Raw genomic sequence first — 22,995 nt, forward strand, 5'->3', positions numbered from 1 at the left:
GACATTTTCATCCCATTTAAGGGCTTAGGTGGGGAGGAGTGAATTGGACACCCACATTTTCCCCTGGCCCATCTTCTTCCCTCTGTATTTTTCCAGTCTGCCTTTACAGATCATTATCTTGCTCTTAGAGGCCTCAATCCTTGAAGGTGCTGAGCACACTGGCCCCAACCCAGCAGATTATTTAAGCATGTGCTTTACTTTCAACGCAAGTAGTCCCCATGGGAATCAATATGCTTAAACGCTTTGCTGGACTGGGAGCACATTGCAGGACTGAGCCCAGGACCAGGCTCGATACTTTTTTTTTTTTTTTTTTAAAATGTGCCAAATATAGCCTGGTTGTCAATCAACTGATTTCTGCGATGAATTTTGCCCCATGTACTTTAATAAGGTCAGCAACGTTATATGCAATAGCTTCCAGGAATTATTTAATCCCATCAAAAACTTGCCTAATACTTTCCACTCCCTTATTCACTTGTACTAGCTGAATAGCTCAGCATTCCTTTTCTTTCTTAAATCACTTCTCCATGCTGCCTAAATTTTAAGTGTCTTTAAAATTTCTCAGTGAAAATAAGATGCAAAAAGACAGCAAGATATAGCTGCCTCTGCCAAACTAATTTGCCGACTATGTTACATGCATGTAAATATGAAGGCAAGTTACAGGAATCAAGTCAGTGTGGCCTTGAAATTGTTCCTTGCAAAAATAAAGACCATATAATTTGAAAATGACCTGGATAACTTTCAGCGCAGCTCCGAAGCTCCATTTTCAGTAGGTCAAGACAGAGACAGTTGCATATTCCAAGCATGTGGTAGATTTTATTAAGCATAACTTTGGTTCTAAGTATTCCACTCTCATTTTTGTAATACCTTTAGTTAAAAACAATTATACAAGAGCAAATACAAAAAATATTAAATTATGAAAACACACCTATTAAGGCTCCCTTTTTGTATTTATATATATTTATATATGTACACTCAAACAAGTACAGATATTAACAGAAGGTTAAAGCCAGCTTTCAGAGCTAGAAAGAAATCCTAAGTTTACTAACAAAAAGCAAGGGTTTTGTTTTTTTTAAAAAAAAACAAACTGTCCTGCCCTATTACAGACAGAAAGTGGTAAAAGTGAGCCACTTTTAATTCAAGAAAATAGCTCAATGAAAACACAGAGGATTGTTTAAAATTTCACGTAACTAAAGAGCAGATCATAAATGCCTTTCTTCACACTGGTGAGCAGATAGTCACACAAGTAGCCTCTGGACTCAATGGGATTTCAGGTGTGACGAACTGGTCACCTACCTAAGGGCTGCATCATCTCAACCAATGTTGGACCCGATTTTAAAAAAAACAGAGGTTTGCCTGCCAAAGCCACATGAAATTGACTTTTGGGTTCCTAGACAAAGTGCAGCAGAATTGTAAGATATTTTTAAAAAATTGTCATTCTACTGCTATTTAGTCTAGTAATGCAGAATTTTTTTTTTTAATTACTTCACACTGTACGTGCAAGAAATATTCAGACCTTCCGTCTTTTAGAAAGAGAAACTCTACCTTTAACCACACGTCAACTGGTTACACCAACATGAATGGGAAGTGGAAAATGTCCATCCTATATTCCCAATAAGGCCTGAGCCAAAGTCCACTGAAGTCAATGGGAAGCCTTCTCCACTGACTTCAGCATGCTTTGGATTAGGCCCTATTTCTTTTATATCTGAGTTTGGGTTGCCACATACACTGAGGTGAAATGGCAGAGACTGAGCTTCCAATGTGCTGGTATAGCAAAATGAGGTTGTCTCCTCGATTTCTGAAGACTTCAGGCTGGCTGTGGAAGTGGAATCCAGCAGACCTGAAGGAGTTCACAAGGCAGGGAGTGGGTGAGAAAGATAAACAGCAGTGGCTCAGCGTCAAGGTATGATTTCTAAAGAAGTATTTTCCACTGCCCTTGTACGAGGGGACGCTACACAGAAAATTGGACCATAGGGCCATCTGAACAAAAGACGAGGCAAATCCAGTCAGAATGTGTGTTTGAATGACTGGCTGCTAGACAGGAAGACCTTCTTCCAAAGCAAGAAAGGCACAAGGAAAAAAAACCTGCAGCAGTTACGGTCCTGTTTCCCAAAAATACAATATGGTAGAGTTTACAAAATGCGATGTCTTACATTTTGCCTTTGCCTTTTGTATGACCACAGCCTGAACAGCTTTGTAAACCACTTGTAACATTTCATCTTCTAAATGTGAACTGCACTGTCAATCTAAGTCAATGGTAATAAGTTTCCCAAAATTTAATTTACTTCTAATCTAATTGTGTCCTCATAAAAAAAAAAAAAAAAGCTTGATCTTGACAGCTTGAAGGATATGCCTAAGAAACCCTGTTAATTGTGAACGCTATGTCCCAAGTCGATACTGAAACTGTATTTCCATTTCCAGTACCCTGGGAAAAACAAAAGAGAAAAACAGCATCTTGCACACACTGCTGAGATTAAAAGAAAATATTCTCAAGCAGTTAGCTCAGTTGTAATTACAAAGGAGCATTTATTTCTGTTTAGCGCTCTAGGGCAAAGATGATGAGCGGGTATGGATAAGCATCCCTCTCATGAAGGTACTGGTAGTGTGCACATGTAACCGAGCGGGGGCTCTGGCCCTTCATGAGCAGTCTCCTCCCCAACTCCAGGCTTTCCTGACAGGGCAGAAGTAGCAGTCATAAGCACTAAGGGGCAGATTCTGTCACTCTTACTCAGACCGAGTTCCATCTTACTCAGTGGCAAGTCAATAGGGCTACGTGTAGGGGACAGAATATGGCCCTAAGACTCAGTAATAACTTGATTCCCTTATTTCATGAGACAAGAGAAAAGATGGGAGAAGTCACAGCTTATCTAACATTAGGGAAAGTTTCTCATTTCAGTAGCCTTGGAGGGCTAGTCTGGTGTCATTTAAACCTGATTCTGTAGCTGATCCGTGCACAGCATTCCCATTGTCTTCAAGGTACTCTGAGCAAGGCCCTTCAAATGCTTGTAGTCAGTCCGGTAAGTTTAATGCTACTGATCTGTTAACAATGAGTTTAGATCTGTAAGTCCCAGAGAAGAAAGACCATGCCAGCAAACCAAGCAGTCTTTAAGAACATAAAAACTAGAGGATGCATCATTTTCCACTAAGAGTTGACAGGAAAAAGGTACTCCTGTACATGGGCCTCTACATTGTAATTGCTCTATTGGGGTGGGGCAAAGAATGCGTTTGAGGGGAGAGGGGAAATCAGCCTTTGATTTTTGCCCAGGTGAGGAAATATTCCAATTTTTGTGCTCTCAAGAGCCAAATTCTACATGCACCTCCAAAGACAGAATTTGGTCCTAAAAACTTTAAGCTTTTTTTCAATGCCCTAGAATTTTAAACATCCCTATATCTCTGCACAAATTTTCCCAGTGGTAACAGCCAGTGCAGATGCCCAGCAATGACCAGGACACACCACTCCACTCTACATTTAACCCCCATTAAAATTAAATGCAGGAACCCACATTTTCAAAATAGAGTTTACACAGACTGAAAGGACAGAAAGTGAGAACTTCCCTGCACAGCAAAGTTCCATAAAATATGACCAGAGAATTTAAAAAAAAAGAAAAGCAGAATATAAGCTTGATGTCTCCACTAAACTGGGATCAGAAGAAACCAAGCAGTGCAACACTCAAAGGGTTTCTCTAGTGTCCCTGGTTTAAGTCTCTCATTAAGCACTTCAGACATGTTCATAATCCTGACCTGAAAACAGGCTGCTGATCCCCTGGTCTCAGTACTGTGTTTGGCGAGTTTGATCTGTTTATGTTGCAGACTTTTAATCCACATGTTCCAGGAATTCAAAACCCATCTTCGATAAACATCACCTGAATGCCGTATATCTTCCCTCTCCAGGGTAAAGGGTCTGACAACTTGCAGAAGTCTCTCTCTGCAGCCGCTGCTGGAATGTTGAAAGTCTTAGCAGGTATTTCCTCTAGGAGTCTGGAGCTTCTGCCGATTCCTGGGCTGTCCTCCTCAAGTTGCCTTTGACTTTAACAAATTCAGGTGCATTTTCCTGCTCCTCCTGGAGCTTCTGTTTCTCAAGTTCCAGCTGAAATGAAAGTCACGTTTATAAAAAGATAAAATACCTGTGTTAACAAATGAAAAGTCACAGACCAAAATTAAAGCTATGATTTCACACAGAAGGAAATGTAGCCTCAAAGACTTACAAGTACCAGAACGTACTTTAACAAAAAAAGAGGGGAAGTGGCATTTAGACAAGAGTATCACAATCTCCTCCTAACCAATCTCTCCTGGAAGATCCACCCAGATTGGAAATAGCTTTGCCACATGGGGCAAACATACTCACATGACGGGATAATGAGATTAAGTCTTTGGAGATATCCATGAGAATTTCCTTGCAATATAATAATTAATAAAATCCTCTCCTCTGGCTTTCAGTGCAGGAGGGGAACAATCATGCCCAAAGAAAGAATACAGGAGATCAGAGTTATTAACATGCATAGTTGTAGGATCTCAATATGGATTATGGGGTCTAATGGAGACATCTCCAATTGCTTTGCCTATCTTGAGCAGAAGAAGAGTAAAACAGTTCCCCCAATCCCATCTGTTGCCGACATTTTGAGTGCCCAATTACTAACATTTTTAAAGCATGTGGCATTCCTGCCCACACATGGCAGCCGTCAAAAAACATTAGGGCATGTAGCTGCTTACTATGCACCATGAGGTGTGGTCATATATTGCTCGTAAAGAATGCTGTTTATGAATTGCTTTGAATAACAATTACCCTGCAAGTCCTGAGTGCAACGCTACGAGCCAATAGGCAGGAAGAAGCAACTGTCTAGAAAATGACCAATAAATACTATCCTGAGAGGAAATGTTCATTTGAATATAGCAGAGTCTTCCTGATGATTAATGGGGACCACATACCACTCAAACAAGCTCTCCTTTTTCTGGCCCTGTGACAAGGGACATCTGATTGTAATAAAGAATGACTCTATTCCACAATGAACCATTTTGTCAATTGATGTCACTCTTGCCACACATGCAGAGTCACAACACTATTTGCTATGGGCAGGTCTTCCATGTTGCAACAGGATTTATTTTTCCAGATTTGAACTTGAGCCAATCAAGGACATTTCAGGGAGCTTCCAAGCGGTCACATGTTTTGAGACTGGGCTCTTTGTTGGGGATGAGGATTTTAAAAAAACAGAATCTCTAACCCCTCAAAATTTCTTAATTTCTAAACTTTTTTTGTGTGGCTTGGAATGTAATTAATTAATATTTAGACAGACAACTAGCTGGGTTAACTGTATCTTAATTATGATTATTTTTAAATGGATTTTTAAGTAAAAAAATAATACTTTTGAGTAAATTATTTCGTTGTTTGAAGGCACTTTGGTAGGTGTTGGATTGTCTTACTGCAAACAAACAGAGCTTGTTAAGGAACACACAGACCATTGGCTGGCCCTCTGCAATAGAGTAAAATTTCACCCCAGTAGATTGCAAGTCACAATCTCTGTATTTAGGGTTGTTTGTTTGTTTATTAAAGGCCTGGCAATAGAGTCATAGACTTTTAAATTCTGCATCAAAGCCATAACTTTGGTTTGAGCTACAGCATTTCTTTTAGCAAGAGAGCCAAACCGGATTTAAAAATTGTTATGGAAGAGGAATCCACTACATCCCTCGGCATGTTGTTCCAATGGTTAATTACCCTCACTGTTAAAAACTGGCACCTTACTGTTAGTCTGAATTTGTCTAGCTTCGGCATCCAAATATTGGATCTCATTATGACTTTTTTTTGCCAGTTAAAGAGTCATCTACAATCAGAAATCTCTTCCCCATATAGGTACATGTAAACCATGATTAAATCACCTCTTAACCTTTTCTTGGATAAACTAAATAGATTGAGAGCAGCTCACTTTAAGGTGTATTTTCCAGACTTCAGATCACTCTTATAGCTGTTTTCTTAACCTTTCCAATTTTTCAACATTCCATTTTGAAGTGTGAGCACCAGAACTGGACACAGGATTCTAGTAATGGTCAGATTACAATGTATACACAGGCAATACCACTCTCCTACTCGAGCTACTCTTGTTTATACATCCACAAATCCCTTTAGTTACATCACTGCATTGGGAGCTCACGTTCAACTGGTATAAAAGTGCATACGTTGGTATAGTCTACAGACGCACTCCGAGTTACGTAAACCCAGCATACACAAATCTGAGTTTACGGAAAAAGTTCCGTAAGCTAGAAATAGGAGGTGTTTTTTTGAGGGGGCGTAATGGTCGGAGATATGTTTCCGACTTACGCAAAATTTGAGTTACGCAAGGCGTTTTGGAATGGAATGCTTGCATAAGTTGGGAAGCGTCTGTACTTTAATTGTTTAACTGGTATAGACTATACCAGCAAAATCACTTCTGAGCTGCATCCATATACCATACTACAGCTATGAACCCTCCTAGGGTACGCAGGCCTCAACCAACCTATGGGGGGGGAAGGATAGCTCAGTGGTTTGAGCATTGGCCTGCTAAACCCAGGGTTGTGAGTTCAATCCTTGAGGGGGCCACTTAGGGATCTGGGGCAAAAATTGGTCCTGTTAGTGAAGGCAGAGGACTAGACTCAATGACCTTTCAAGGTACCTTCTAGTTTGAGGAAATTGGTATATCTCCAATTATTATTATTATATTATAGTCTCAGTTCTCTATCTGTACAATGGGGATAATACTTCCCTACCTCACAGGAATGCTGCAAGGATAAAATTCATTAAGGATTGTTTAGGTGCACACAGAACACAAATACTTACATAGACAGAAGGCTGCCGTAATTCCCCCATCAATCCCAGTCTATTCTAATCTCTAGCCCAGTGATCTTCTCCACCTATTCTTAACACCATTTCCCTTCTCACCTGCTCCAGCTTCTGCTGTCGTTTCATTAACTCTATTTCCAGGTCTGATTTCTTCTTTTGCGCTTCCTCTTCCTTTTGTTGTTTAATAACTTGATCTCGTTTCCTTTTCTCCATCACCTTTTGCAGCTCTGGTTTATTCTGAGGTGCAAGACCCCTTTGGGGAAAAAAGACAGAGAGAGCTTTTAATCAATTGTATATTCACACAGAAATATGTGCATGTCTCCCTCAAGTTAACTGATAGCTACCATTTTTAAAGATAAATATCTCTGTATTAATATTTAATAGCATGAACCTAGCAAATGAACAAAAAAGTTAGAGAGGAGCGCCAACCAAAATCTCAGCTCCATATCAGAATTTCAGGCCCCATTACCACTAAAAGCATCTTCTTTTAATACACGTATCAGTTTTCCTCCTGACTAACTCACACTCTCAGCTGTAATCTTCACCCTGCTCTCTCCATTCCAGAGGAAATGATGTACCAATGGTTACATGTCAACTCAGGGGGAGAGCTAGGAACAAACCTTGCAACTCCAGTCTCCCTGTTTTCACCAACAGACCACATGGATTTTATCCAGTCAGCTCTGCATAGGACATTCCAGAGGCATTTATAATAATAATAATAATTGGAGATATACCTAACTCCTAGAACTGGAAGGGATCTTGAAAGGTCATCAAGTTCAGCCCCCTACCTTCACAAGCAGGACCAAGTACTGATTTTTGCCCCAGATCCCTAAGTGGCCCCCTCAAGGATTGAGCTCACAACCCTGGGTTTAGCAGGCCAATGCTCAAACCACTGAACTATCCCTCCCAAGTTATTTGTGACAGTGGAGCTGAACATTTTTTCCTATCTGTACTTTTGTCACATTACTCATGGATGGCTGTGATGGTCAACAGTTGAACCATTTTCACTGAGACCACTGGCAGCTGCCACGTGAAACCTAGAGCAGCTCCCCGGGAACTTAAGAGAGAGTAGACCTCTGCAACAACATTGTGATCACCCTAGAGACCAGACGAGCCATTTCCCAACAAGAAGCTTCAGTTCTTCCTGGAAAAGATATAGGGATTTGACTGCTTAAAACCTGCCAAAGGACTTTGGTGTTTACTCCCTTCCTCCCAATCCCAGAAAATAATTAAAAATGTAGCAGTCACTCTCCCTCTCTCTTAGTAAAACTCTGCACCAAAGGAATACTTCACTTCAGTATAAACAAATGAGGTTCTAAAATTAAACACTGCTGCTAATCAAAATGACAATCATAGCAGTGGGGGTATTGCGGGCAGCACAGCTCTTCCCTGTAATAGGACATTCCTCTACACAAGAAAAGAAAAACTCTAGACTACATTAAGGTGCTTTATGCTTTTATAAACCTTAAAGGGGAAAAGAAGATTTAATTCAGGACAGCCTAAATATGCTTTAGATTAAAAGTGTAAGAAAGGAAACTTCCAAGTGTCTCTCAATGCCTTTAAACGTTTCGGTGCTAGGAGTTAGTCTTTGATGTTTAATCCCATTAACACAAAACAAGACGCACACACACCTAATTGCCAACTTTCTCTGATCCGCTTGGACTCTGTGTAACATGTCCATTTCATTGTGATTGGAGAGCTATTATACTGTGTGCAGGATTCATTTAGATTTAGCTAGCTGACCCCCAGCATTTGGAAGAATTTCAGCATTAGATATGCAAAAGGACCCTTCCATCTTCATATTCCCCCGCAATATCTTATAACACTAAAGACAAAAGGAGGGACATTCAGAACTAGGCAGGAAGATTAAAATGTGGAAATCTAGGCAGTTTGGATGTCAGAACGCGATGGCACTCCTGTCTCTCCTATGTGGGGAAATGTCTCAGTCATAAAGACTGATTGGCTGTTTATGGTATTTTAAACAGCCAATTAATTCCGAGCTACCCTGTCCCCCTTGAATTTCCTTTGTCACCCGCCCATCTCTTACCTCAGGGATACCCACATCTGAGATAGTCATCCAACAGCTGTACCTTGTGTTTGCAGACACTCTGCAGGGTGAGGGAGATACTATTATGTGCTCAGTCACTATGACATGGGTGCCATAAATGCTGTACGTAGAAAGTTGGGTAAACAGATATAGACAGAAAGGAGCAAGGGCAATAAAAGAGAGTGGGCTCTGTAACTTTGTCATCCTGCCTGCTTAAAGCAATGGACAAAGTTAAATGTTTCTGAGCAATGGATGTGGCGTGAAGCGCCTCCCCTCTATCAATGTGACCTTGCTGTGGAAGGAGCAGGATGCCAAATATCACACTCATTAAACCTCAGGACGCTGACGTTTTAGCACTACACAAAGCTTATATAGTAGTGTTTGCTGAGCTATGCTTTTCATGAAAAGGCCAGCTTGTAAAATATGAATGTATGTTTGAAGGGCAGACAAATAAAACCTCTTTTCAAAGCTGGTCTACTTTAGACAAGCTCACAGGAACACTGTGAAACTAAAATAATGTTTATAAAATGCACTGTGATCAGATGGAATGCACTGGACAAATGCAAAATATAAAATATTTAAACAAATACGGCCGATCCACTGAAAAACCCTTATATACTGTGTTCTAAAATGACTGAGGATACCCATTCACGTTCAAGTTTTTTCCACTACTTCTAAAAGCCGATTATTTCAAAAATAAAAATAAAAAAATTGTCATTTCAGCATACTAATTTTACATTGATATAGTGGGTATATATGTAACATTTGTAATTAATATTAAAATTATTTAAGTGTGTGTGTATTTTTTATATAATACATACACACACACACACACACACTTTTAAAACCATACTCCAAAGCACGTAGTCTTCTGCAACTGTGAGAATACATTTCTAATTTTAGAAAAATCCATTCTCCCAGGCAAAGTCAACTGAGATATTTACTCATTACAAACGAAAATGAAAATATATAAGGATTTGAATGCTTAAAACCTGCCAAAGGATTTTGCTGTTTACCCCCTTCCTCCCAGTCCCAGAAAAGAATTAAAAAACTCTCAAACTAAGGATTTTAATCCAAAACTTGGCTGGGAATTGTACAATACTCTAAAGTGGAAGATGTTTATAATCAGAGTCACACCAACACTGGCCAAAGACCCCAAGCAATGGTACTACAGCAGTCCTATAATCTAAAATAATTTACTTGACCCCCATTCCAGATCCTCTGGAGTTGACATATCCATGAATGTCATTGGCATAAACATAATAATGAAGAACAAATTATCAGACAAAAATCCTAGCTGTCTGTAACCATATCAATTCACCTGATTACCATGGATTATATATAACTGTGACATACTGGGGCACAATCCAGACTAATGAGTAGCTGTGTCAGTCCTGCCCTGTAACAAGGGTTCCCTTGGACTGCTTACAAAAGGCCTCCTGCATGCAAGTCACTCCCAGCTACGTCCATGTGCAAGGAGCGGCTGGGACTGGGGTTGGTGCTGGGGCCAGGGCCAGGTCAGACCTATCTCCAGAAACCGATCCTGGCTGCAGGAAGCTCTGCACTCCCTCCACCACTTTCTGCTCCCATTGCTCCTCAGCTGCAGGGGGGAGGAGTCACTGTACGGGGAGCTGTGTCTCCATCTGTCCAACACCTGCACATCTGGATCCCACCATACCCAAACCTTCCCAGCCGAGCTCACTCACCTTGCACCAAGAACCCCTACACCAAAGCCCCCGCACTCAAACCCCCACCCCACCAAGCCTGATCCCCTGCATCTAAAACCCCCCTGCACCCAGACACTGGCCCCTGCACCTGGACCCCTCCCTTGCATCCGGGCCCCCACCCCTGCACCCAGACCCCTGCACCCCCACATTTAAGGCCTCTGCACTAGAACTCCCACCCCTACCCCCGCTGCACCTGGACCACCCCAACACGCTACCCACACCCGGATCCCCACCCTATTGAGCCCCAACCAGCCGCGCCCAGACCCCAACCCCACCACGCCCCACTCCCCCAGCACCTGGACCCCCCTGCTGAGCCTCCCACACCCAGGCCTCTCCGCCAAACCCCATCCCAAGCCCCAACCACCTTCACCTGAACCCCTCTGCAGAGTCCCACTCCCCCTGCACCTGAAATGGCCCAATGAGCCCCTGTACATCCAGATCCTCTCCACATCCAGATCCCCCACTAAGCTGCCCACACTCAGATTGCCTCACACAGAACCTCTCACCCAACACTTGGATCCTGCCTGCCCCACACCTGGATCATGGCCAGGGCTGGATATGCGTCCGAGACTCTGTCCCTCCTGCTTGCTATTTTAGTGCATCTGACATGGAGGGACAGGGTCTCAGAGTATTTCTGGGGCAGGCCCAGCCCTTGCCCTGCATCAGGATCAGATGCAGCCTCACTGCCAAGTCCATGTCGCCGGGGGTGGGGTGGCAATATTGCAGGGTGATCTCCCACCTCTGTGCAGCCAGTGGCCTGTGCTCCCCGCTGCCATGCTGGAACCTCCACCTTTATTTATTGACAAATAAAATATGCAGAATTTTAAAATATTGTGCAGAGAATTTTTAATTTTTTTTGGTGCAGAATTCCCCAGGAGTAATATACTGAAACTTTCACAAACACTCCTGCAAGGTCAGTACGTATAATTTCCAATTAACAGATCTGAAAACTGAGGTTAAATGGCTTGCCCAAGGCTACAGAGCTAAAAAGTGTCCTCGTTAAGAATATACCAGTTCCCAGGTCTCTGTGTTAGAGCTCAGACCAGGGATGATTTTACTAATACATTAATGAAAAAGAAGGAAGTCAAGTTGGAAACATTAATCTGACACAGCATGGACTGAAAAGCACAAGAGGATACCAAGTTTCTCAGCAAAGTATTGGCAAAGAGATATCATCTGCAATCAGTCACATCTTTAATACCGTTTAAATTGACAATTCTTTCCAGTAATCTGGCTCATTTTACAGTCTGGTTGTGCGGATGATTTTTAAATTTTTCAAAATTATTCCCCTCCATTGCTGACTAATTTAAAACAGAAACCCAGCTAACTCTGGACTGAGTCCTGGGCCCACAGATGTCAACAGAATCAGGATCTCACCCCTCAGCTCTTAAGCAGTATATAAACAAAGCTGTGTGCTATGTATCATCTACCAGCATGAAGGAAGTAGCACTTGCATAATGTATAGTAATGCATATGCATCAGGAAAGCAGATGGCAAATATACACCTAATTTAGTTGTAAAGAAGACTATAGAACTGATAAGAAATTATATCTTCAATAATAAACATGACCTAAAGGTGTTTTTGTAAATAAGGAGCCAGGCTGGAGGGTGGGAAAAACCAGCAGTAGCGTTTTCCCAACCCTGCCCACAACTCAAACTCTGCCTACTTGTGAGGCCAAATGAAATGCCATTTACAGCAGATTTTGCAGCTCTTCATATGGTCAACTTTCTTCTTTACTGTGCTCTCTGATCAGCCGTGAGACAGCTAATGATTATCATCACTACGTTCCAAGTCTTCATCCCACTTAGATAAACAGGGCAAGCTTGCACTTTTCCCAGAGATATTGTTCCGGGCTTTTTGTAGACTGCATCAGATTTATGTATATACAGTTCAGATTCTGAAGATTATCTAAGGGCTTGTATACATGGCCCCATGGTTCAGACTACAGGGGTGTGAATTGCAACGCACACCAGAGTGCTGCATTGCAACTCCCCAGTGGGAATAAGCACAACTAAAAAGGTACCAAGCACAGACCTAGACTAAGAAATATTTTTGGGCAGGGTCCGTCATACACGCTTTCACACCGCCTAGCACAACAAGATGCAATCTGGTTGAGGTTTTTAGGTGCTACATCAATATAAATATTAATTAATAATAATAAATATCTTAAAAAAAGAAACACAAGATTAGATTCTGGAACACAAAATACAGCTACCAAAGAAAAAGGACCAGTCAACTCAATCCAGCACACACTTGAAATAGAATTAAATGCTATGGGTAGCCATTGTGATTTAAAGTTTCTCTTCACAAACTTTAGTTTGAAGCAAGCTGAGCTGTGAATCTACCCTGCACTAGCCTGCTGCAGACTCATTGTTCCCTGTGGACCCTGCAGCTGTACATTGACAGGTCATTAGTTCACTTTGATCTAGTCCCACTTCAAAGGTGTAGATTCACAACCCAGCTTTCTGCAAATTTAATGTTTGTGCAGACAAGCCCAAAGCCTTCACAGAATCATAGAATATTAGGGTTGGAAGGGACTCAGGACGTCATCTAGTCCAACCCCCTGCCCAAAGCAGGACCAGACAGATTTTTACCCCAGTTCCTTAAATGGCCCCCTCAAGGATTGAGCTCACAACCCTGGGTTTAGCAGGCCAATGCTCAAAGCACTGAGCTATCCCTACCCCCCCAATGAATCTTTAAAAGTTACACAAAATGTTAATCAGGTTTTGGGCAACACGACACTTAGGCCCGGTCTACACTACAGACCTAAATCTGTACAACTACGTTGCTCCGGGGTGTGAAAAATCCACACCCCAAATGACGTAGTTATACCAACCTCATCCCTGGCGTAGACAGTGCTGTTGATAGGAGAAGCTACCGCCTCTTGGGAAGCTCTCCCGTCTGCGTAACAGCGACTTCACCACAGCACAGCTACATCGGTGTAGCTGTAGCGCTGTACATGAAGAGGAGCCCTTTGATTACAGAGTAAAAGTTCCGTTGAATTCACCTTTTCTGGTTCATAAGGAGCTCTCTGTGAAGGTCCTGATGATTCCGGGATGATTTCACAGGATTGATTAGTTTCTGAGGTCTAATTAGTTCAGGGTTGTCTTCATCTATGTAGTCTGGTTCAGCCATGATATTTCTTGGAAGAAGATATGGATCTTTGAGTTCAGTGTCCTCACTCAAGTTGTCTGTAAAACACAAGAAACAATCATGCTAAAACATTTAAAGACCGTGTTTCACAAAGAAATACAGAATTGGTGGCTGCATCCATACAGCTAAAACATGTTATGTGGGTAACATTTATCTTTTTATATATAGATATAGATGCCTTGACACTAGGTAGACATAAGGTTCCAGAGCCGTTTACTTTAGCTTCTTAAATTTTGCACCAAAAATCAATCAATCACAGTATTCTTGGGTGGATGGGGGGAAACTGAGGAACAATTTCCTCCTCAAAATTCTTCAGGCTATGGACTTCAATAAATCAGACTTTCTGAGTTATCAAATCTTAACACTGAGGACTAAGTTCAGCAAAATAACTAAGCACATGCCTATAGTCAAGCATGTGAATTGTCCCATTGACTTTAACGAGACAACTCATATGCTTAAATCTGTCTTGTTTCATTGGGGCCTAAGAGCATAAACTACAAGAAACTGAGGTCTGAAAAAAAAAAATTTAATACACTGAGTACTGGGTGTACATGTGGAGTCATTGGGACTTCTGTTTCCCACTACCAGTAACCCCATTTAATAACTACAGTGGAAAATATGATCTCTCTTAGGTACGCCCAGTACTGTAATGCAGCACTACTAAACAACAGAATCATGTGTTTTAAACAAATCATTTTACCCTCTTTTTTTGTTTGTTGTTACCTAGAAAAAAAGAAGAAGAATTTAATTTGGAAAATATTTCCCAAAATGCACAATGAGAATTCACATCTTGATTTCAGTTAGATTTTGGATAAAACATCCTACTTTGACTTGGGAATAGGGTGACCAGAGAGCAAATTTGAAAAATCGGGACAGGGGGTGGGGGATAATAGAAGCCTATATAAGAAGGAGGCCCAAAAATCAGGACTGTGCCTATACAATCGGGACATCTGGTCACCCTTCCTGGGAACTTTAACAATTAAGGGCCATATTTTTAGCTGGTGTGAAATCGGCACAGCTTCAGTGATCTGAAGTCAATGAAGCTACACTGGATTCACATTCACATCATCAAGCTGTAAAAAGCGTATTCTTATCATACATAAGTCACAATAAAAGAGAGCTTTTTATTAGCAGCTAATCCGCAAATTAGTTTTGAAATGATCTGTTTGCAGTATTTAATACCTAGTTATATTTAACAGCATCAGTCTCAGCACACACAACTCCCGTATCTGAAATTAAACATCTTGGGCCAAATTCTGCCTTCGTTTACTATCACAGAGCCCCACCAGTAGAAGGCGGCCCATTGCAACTAAACACTCACACAAGACAACCACCGACTCATTTCAGAGACAAAAACCGCCTCACAGCATGCAGTGTTTCAGAGATAAACTGATATGACATTGCATAAAAAAAATACAGACCTCGATCCTCATGGTTGATGGAACAGCTGAACATTGCAGACCTTTCAATATAGAGCTACTGAGAGAAACTCAAAGACCTATTCGTTTTTTTCCAGAGTGAAAACTGAATCCACACTTTAACCAACTCTGAACTGTGATCTCCTTCACTTTGTTACTCAATGGAGTACAAAACCAGCAGTTTCTCTCCAGTTAATCATTAGACAGGGACTGTTTACTTACTCTCATATGAAAAAGCTCAGAGCTTGGGTCCCACATCTGTTCTACGGGCCCAATCCAAAGCCCTCTGCAGTCAATGGGAAGATTCCCAAATCCATTGGCTTTAATGAGCTTTAGGTCAGGTCTTTTTGTTATGCCAGTAACATTCCCAAAGCACAGAGATGAGTGTAGTATAGATGGAGACCACAGATCCAAAGTATTGCCATATTTTTTTCAATGGAGTTACTCTGGATTTCCACCTCTGAAACAGATCAGGCCCTTTGGCTTCTCCCATTTTAATAATTTATCTGAATCATACAATTTCTTCCCTTACCCTTCACACATCAACTGTTAACTTTACTGGAAGCACTCCTAGGAGTACCTGCTCTCCACAGTAAGAGGTTCATTCTAGGCCTTAGCCTGTTAACCCTTCAAGGCAGGGACTTTGCTTTTGCATGCATGTGTCCTGTGACCAACTCAACAGCCCCCCAACCATGGTTGGGACCTTTGGGTGCTAATGTAAATATTAAGTAACAACAGTGATTGCAGTAACTCAAGACTTGGCTATTACAGTGTTCTAAGACATGTCATTTAAATCCTTTACTGACATCAACAATACAGAGATGTTAAGAAAACAAAAAGCAAAAAACACCATTTTTCCCTACTTTCTAATGCATCTTTATCATCACAAGGTTATCAACATTTTCTCATATACTGCAACTACAATTTATCGCATGTTCCTCAGATCATCATCAAGATGCCACACAAAACAAAAAATAAAAAGGTACATTTCTGGCTGAAAGGACCATACTGTGCACCCCACCGTTGGTTTATGCCACCACAGATTTTCTTCACTGAAGTCTTTGAATGAGCTCTGCCACACAGCTTTATACTTGTTTGTTTTTAAGGGACAGGACAATTCAGATTCTCTCAGCCTTAACACAAGATCTGTCAACTCAAACAGAATCAAATATGTACAGTGCATGTTTACTATAGGTGGAAGGTAAATATATCATAATTTTTAAAGCATTTATGATCACAAACAACCCAGCAACGTATTTATTGCTGTTTTCAAACAGAGATAGCCAACGCAGAATTACCTACAGCAGGTACATCACAACAGAGGGATCATTTTTCTAACATAAGAGCCCCTGAAAATAGAATATGAGTCAGTCTCTTTGTCTGGGAATGTTTGATAAAGCATTTTGCAGCACATAAGTCTACTTTGGAAGGCATCAGAAAGGATCCGTCAGAAATTTCATAGGGTTTATTTTAGATATAGCTTGAATACTGTCCTCCCCAGGCAGGCCATTTCTTTTAAAAAAACAAAAAAAAACAAAAAAAAACCCAAAAAGATTTATCCACATTGTAATATGGACCCTTTGTGTCAGGAATTGAGGTCTCTCCGTGTAAAAAGAACGACTAGTGACAGACTTGAGTTGATAACAGCTTGCTCAGGAGCTGAAAATCTGGCCACCCATCATTACACTATAAATAAGGTCCAGTTGGTTTTTAGTTTTGTTTAAAATTTCCCAGGAACTTATTCCAAGTTTTTTAAAAAGAGTGAAAACGCAATAAAAATCACAAAGGGCAACAGGATGGGGAGAGGTGCCCAATACACACAACACAGCCCTTAAGGAAACCACCTGCTCCCTGTGGGCCTGTCACTTCAGCGGTCGGGTGGTCTCAGCTGTCAGACCTGGCTCCCTGCCCATTTCGCTCCTCCCTGTTGCAAGGAGAGGGGAGGGGAAAAGAGGTCCTGGCTCACCCAAAATTCAGGTAGAAGAAAAATCAAACCAGTAAAGCCCAAATACTGACTTTTTCAAGCAAACAATTTTTTTTTTTTTGCGAAAAAACTAGTAAATATCAAAAACAAAGGATTTTAGCTGTCAGTTACTCCAGCTGAGATTTCCAAATGGACATAAGGAAATGAGACACCCAACTCTCATTCAAGTCATTCCCTTTGATGCCGTTGCAAAATCCCAGCCTTAATCACAAACTGTGGGGCCAATCCTGCATTTCCCTACACAAGAATTATTATTTATTATTTGTATTATCATAGCACCTAGGAGCCACAGTCACGGACTAGGAACCCATTGTGCAAGGTGCTGTATGAACACGGAACAAAAAGTCAATCCCTCCCCAAAGAGGTTACAATCTAAGTAAATACACCTCTACCCCGATATAACGCTGTCCTTGGGAGCCAAACAATCTTACCGCGTTATAGGTGAAACCGTGTTATATTGAACTTGCCTTGATCTATCGGAGTGCGCAGCCCCGCCTCCCTAGAGCACTACTTTACCGTATTATATCCAAATTCGTGTTATGTCGGGTGGCGTTATATCATGGTAGCGGTGTAATAAATAATCAGTGACAATATTGTACAGAACTAATAATTTCCATCCATCCATTCGCAATGTATTATCCCCATTTCACAAATGGGAAAACTGAGGCATAGAAGCAATTTGCCCAATGTCACTGCGGCAGAACTGGGAGTAGAACCAAACTCTGGCTCAGATGAATTCAGACTACTCTCACATCAATAAAACCCTTTCTCAAGTCACAACATGCAAACTTAATTCACATCCAGACAAAAATGCCTCCATTGCACAATATTAGATTAAAGGTTCACCAAACACTTATCTACAGCTAGTCAATAAATACACTTGCTCTGTTTAGAAACATGCCAATACTACATACAGTAATCATTTCCTTTTCCTACTGCTTTTCAACCTAATATTTTCTCTCTGTCTCCCTTATACAAGTAGTAAAAACATATTTCAATTACTTTTCCCATATCATTCGTTTTACTTGAATATTCATAGTTATAAGGCAGATTGGTCAATATATATATCGCTTTAGATCTCACTGGAAGCAATGAAAGGAGGTTTTTTTTCCCCCTCCACAATCACCAGGTTTCTTCCCTATTTTTGTTCTTAAAAAGTTTAAGTACACATAATGGTCTTTGTCTCCATTAGCTTGTAAAAGATGATCCATTGTCCGGGGCCATACCATTCTCACTGACTGCACATGTCATTTACCAGTACTGGAAAAGCAAAACTGAATATGGAATCTTGCTAATATGCAGATTACTAAAGGCAAATTCCTAGACACATCCAGGGCTGGAGTATTTTACCAGACAACAGCCAGAGGACTAAACTTATTAGCCAAAAATTTAATACCCTGGTGACAAAGCACAGTCCACCACCGGTATGTGGTGAAGGGAGGAAAGTGCTCTGTTCTTGTTAATTTCTCAGCTGTCCGTGGAATTCTGAACAGCAGCAATGAAAATTGTCAAGACACTGATCGGTTTTCATATGGTTGCAATTATTTCCCAGGTGAGTGCCAACGGTTTCTTTAAAAAATTAAGATTCCCTATTTAAGAAGAAAATAAATTACAGTTTCTAGCCCTCATGGTTTTGAAAAAACCTTCCATAAGTGAAGTGAATGTAAAAGGATGCAGCATTATCTTTCTGAATCTACACACAGACAGCTCTGGTGCCTCTGTTGCTGCAAACAGCTTTGTCAAGCTGAAGCAAAATGAAAACTGAATAGTGTCCTGTCAGTTTTCACTGCTGCTATTCAGAACCCTAAAGGGCAGCAGTGAAACTTATGAAGCATCATGTTAAGCATTTTAGGTTGGGATTTTCCTGAGGAATGGTTTGGATATAGAGAAGTTGGGGCCTAACATTAAAAATTTCCCAAGCCCTCCTCTTGAGGGATGTAGAAAAGCAGCTTAGGTCCTAAAGGCCTTTTGTCTTTTATACAAAAGTCTCTGAAGCAAAGAAAGTCCTTGTCTAAAGCTAGTATTTGGGTATCCTAGATAGGTGTCATGGCCTCAGTTCTGTGGCAATATTGCATGGGTTTTGGTTCAAAGAATTAAACACAAATATTTTGTTTTGCAAGCATTTGAGAGGCTTCACTAAATTTTTGTTGGTGATATGTAAATCTACGGATGGTGCATAGTTCACTTCACTATGCTATTTGGTACCTTAACTCAAGGCTAAGAAACCTTTTATGTGGATGTTGGATATGTTTGGCTGAGTTTGAAACTCTGGGCCAAAGCAGTGGTATATTAGTTTTCTCAACGTATTTTGTAACAAGTTGCCCCAGCAGCAACATAAAAGCACTTATTTGCTGCGTCTAGTACTGTTGACGGGGGTTTGGCTGAATTCAATTTTATTTTTTTGTAATAATTCCAACAGATAATACATCAATGTTTATTTTTAAGCTTTTGTTAGATTTTTCACAATTGTGGGAAATTATGGGGGCATCAGACAATGGGGGAATTAGACAATGATTATTTAACAACAGCAGATGTTGAGATTCAAAAAGTTAAAGTTTTATAACCATAAAAACATAAATTGTCAATGTTGTGTAAAAAATATACAAAGTAAATATCCTTAAAGCAAACTCTAATAAGTTCTCAAACAGCATTTTTCTTACTTTTCCTATGTGTAAATTTCTATCATCATCAATGGAAATATTTTTTCATTGGTGTGTGAGTGTGTACAGTGAAATTGATGTTTACTGATAAAATCTAATCCTTCCAAGTCTATATATACAAGTAGATTCACATGAATTTTGTATGCAGCCCTTATTTACCATGCGTGTTCTAGATAAATTAAATTTGCCATACTGAACAGAAACAAAAAAGTTTTGACTTTTCAAACATAGCAGCATGGATATTTGGGTATCCAAATAGCCAAGGAAAATGTCTCCTTCATTCTAAAGCCATATGTTAAAATGATCCAATCAGCTACAAATTTTACATTTTCAGAGGTATGAAAGCTATCCTATCGGCACTTCAGTAAATCAAAAGTAAGGACCAGATCCTGCCTGTTTCCGCTGAACTCAATGGGAGTTTTCCCAATAAATTCAGCAGGATCAGAACAGATTCATTAATCTTTATTATTTTATACATGCAGATAGAACACTATGGTCTGAGAACCTACAAATTGAATTATGGAGAGTCTATTCATAAATACACTCCAGTGAACATTTTGGTTTTAAATGTTCTTGATATTACACATTTTAATTGTGATTACACTAGGGTTTTTTGGCTAGGTCTACTGGTGTTAGCAACAGTGCGAGCATTAGTATAAGAAGGGCTACAGGCCGCCACTAGCATTTTAAACAGAGTTATCTGATGCTTCTCCAAGGCAGGTCTTTATAACATGGTAGCTGCAGGAGCCTTCACTACACTAGTGTTCCTACTGGTTCTTGCAACAATAGGAAATTTATGCCAAAAAGCCCTAGTAATAACAATCCCTTGGGAAATGTCAATATTTTGCTTTAACTGCTTTACAGTGGAAAACATCTTAAATATGGTGTTTTCCTAAAAGCACTAATATAGAATTTGAAGTTCAAAATTTTCTTGAGAACAAAAACACCATAAATTTATGCATATGAAACATTTACACATTTCAAATTGTGCACACAATTATTTGCAGCTGTGAAAGCAGAGGCAGAGTTGAGGCCTCTTTAGAAAAAAAAAAAAAAATCAAGGCCTAAAAATATCTATCTAAAAATAATAAAAACTTATCCAGGCCTCAGAGGGATACATTGAAGCAAGCAACTGGGACTATTCACTTAATTTTTAGTTTTTGCCTAGATAAACTTTAAAATTAACCTTGCACAGAAGCGTTCATTCAATTGCTTAATGTCTCCGGAAGTGAAATTTTATTCTGTAAAGAGCTTGAACATCTGTTCTGAGTATACTATAACCCATCAAACACTATTTTTGAAAGGCTTACATTTTTAGATCTTTAAACTACTGCATAGACTTGTGGTTTGTAACAAGTAACCCTAAGGCATTCTTTGAGGAGAAATATGATTCCATTTTAATTCTCTGCTTTTTAGAGGTTTTAGAATGAAAATACTTCAGCATGCCTCTGCTCAGAAGTTACATAATTAGCACAGATTTGCACAATCATGCTTGAGTGAAAAAGGCCGCTTAAGTCCATGCTGCACAAGTTTTCCACTTTCCTTCCAAACTGTGCACATCTGAACACTGTTTGCGCGTATCAAATAAGCACCATTATAATTTTTTGTATAAATATTTGTTCATGAGAAATGCAAGAGATCGTCCATTAGGAATGTTCATATTAACCCCCCTTTACAAATTACCTCTCCAGTTACTGTTCATTCTCTTTCTAATCCAGGGGAAGAGTTCTCATACTTTACCCACCTGGGATCCCAAAACCTGCCATGATATATTAGCCTGACTCTTAATCCCAGAATCCTTTGGGGGTCCCATGGGATTATGGGATTTAGGTCAAGGCAAGAATCAGACATTTGTTTTGGGTGACGGGAGGGTGGCTGGGGCTAGCAACAGGTGGGTTCTGGTGCTGTTGGCTGGGAGCAGTGGTAGAGAGGTAAATGATGGGTGAGTGCCCAATCATGCTCTTGTTCTAGGGAGGTGCCATTTAAAGATGGCAAGAATTTTGGCCCTAGATTATAAAAGGCTTGGGTCAGGGACCTTGTAGCCTTTACTTGTCCCAATGGCATACATAAGACATACACAGAGATACACCTATGGTAGTACATAAATGATAAGAAACATATTGTAGTGATCATTGTTTTAACGTCCACATAGCATATGTGGCGGTGTATTACTATTTACACCAGGTGAAGGGCATACTTTTGGTACAGGTCTAGGAATCTGGAGACCTGGCTTCTGTTCCTGGTTCCAGCACGGACTTCCTAGGTGATCTTGAGCAAATCACAGAACCTCTGCGGGTCTCTATTTCTCTATCTGAAAAATGGGGATAACTTAGCTATCTCCCAAGGGAGTTGGAAGATCAACTTCACTATTGTTTGCAAAGAATTTCAAAACCCTCTGATGGAAGGAGCGATCAGAATACAACGTATTAGACAAGATTGTGTTTCAACATAAAGCACTAGACTGGTCAAAGATGCTATAACACATAAATGAAAAACAGTTTTCATATGGATGGATTTTATTCTGGAAAGCTAAATCTGGTTGTAGCAAGAAGGAAAGAACAAGCAGTACCTATACAGTCCACTAAGTCATTAAGACAGTTACATCCTCCTTCCAGAACGCAGTAGACACCCTTGCTGCTCCAGAGCAATTTATGGAAAACTTTACAGCCAGTCTTGATTGGAGTTAGCCACTCCCCCTTCATAGGGTATTTAACTGCTGGCAAGCAGTGGACAGCTCTTCGTGGTAGGACTCCTATCTTCTCAGTCATGCTACCCAAGAGTGGGGCTTACACTCCTAGTATAAGCTGGCAAGATAATCAGCTTTCAGTGTATACATGATTCTATTTGTGGCCAGTTTATAATCTAGGGCAGTGATTCTCAAACATTTTTTTTGTGGATCACTTGAAAATTGCTGAGGGTCTTGGCAGACCACTTAATGATCTTTCCAAATGCTGTCAAGTATCAGAGGGGTAGCCGTGTTAGTCTGGATCTGTAAAAGCAGCAAAGAATCCTGTGGCACCTTATAGACTGACAGATGTTTTGGAGCATGAGCTTTTGTGGGTGAATACCCACTTCGTCAGATACATGTTGTCATAAATGGATAGGTAAGGTAAGGGTTAAGTTTCTTTTACCTGAAAAGGGTAACCGAACACCTGACCAGAGGACCAATCAGAGAACTGGATTGTTTAAAGTCAGGGGCG

The 22,995-nt window shown here is 40.5% G+C and overlaps 1 protein-coding gene across 1 annotated transcript in view; it reads right to left on the reverse strand.

Moving 5' to 3' along the window:
• Positions 1–793: 793 nt before the first annotated feature.
• FAM107B (family with sequence similarity 107 member B) overlaps positions 794–22,995 on the reverse strand; it is an 88,533-nt gene continuing 66,331 nt past the window's right edge. Inside the window, exons 2-4 of the mRNA XM_075064321.1 lie at positions 13,588–13,771; positions 6,905–7,058; positions 794–4,084 (exon numbers count right to left, since the gene is read on the reverse strand). Coding sequence (XP_074920422.1) covers positions 3,968–4,084; positions 6,905–7,058; positions 13,588–13,771 — 455 coding nt within the window. The 3' untranslated portion in view covers positions 794–3,967. The remainder of the gene's footprint in view (positions 4,085–6,904; positions 7,059–13,587; positions 13,772–22,995) is intronic.

The sequence above is a fragment of the Chelonoidis abingdonii genome, chromosome 1 (genome assembly GCF_003597395.2).
Source record: "Chelonoidis abingdonii isolate Lonesome George chromosome 1, CheloAbing_2.0, whole genome shotgun sequence".
Classification (NCBI taxonomy): Eukaryota; Metazoa; Chordata; order Testudines; family Testudinidae; genus Chelonoidis; species Chelonoidis abingdonii.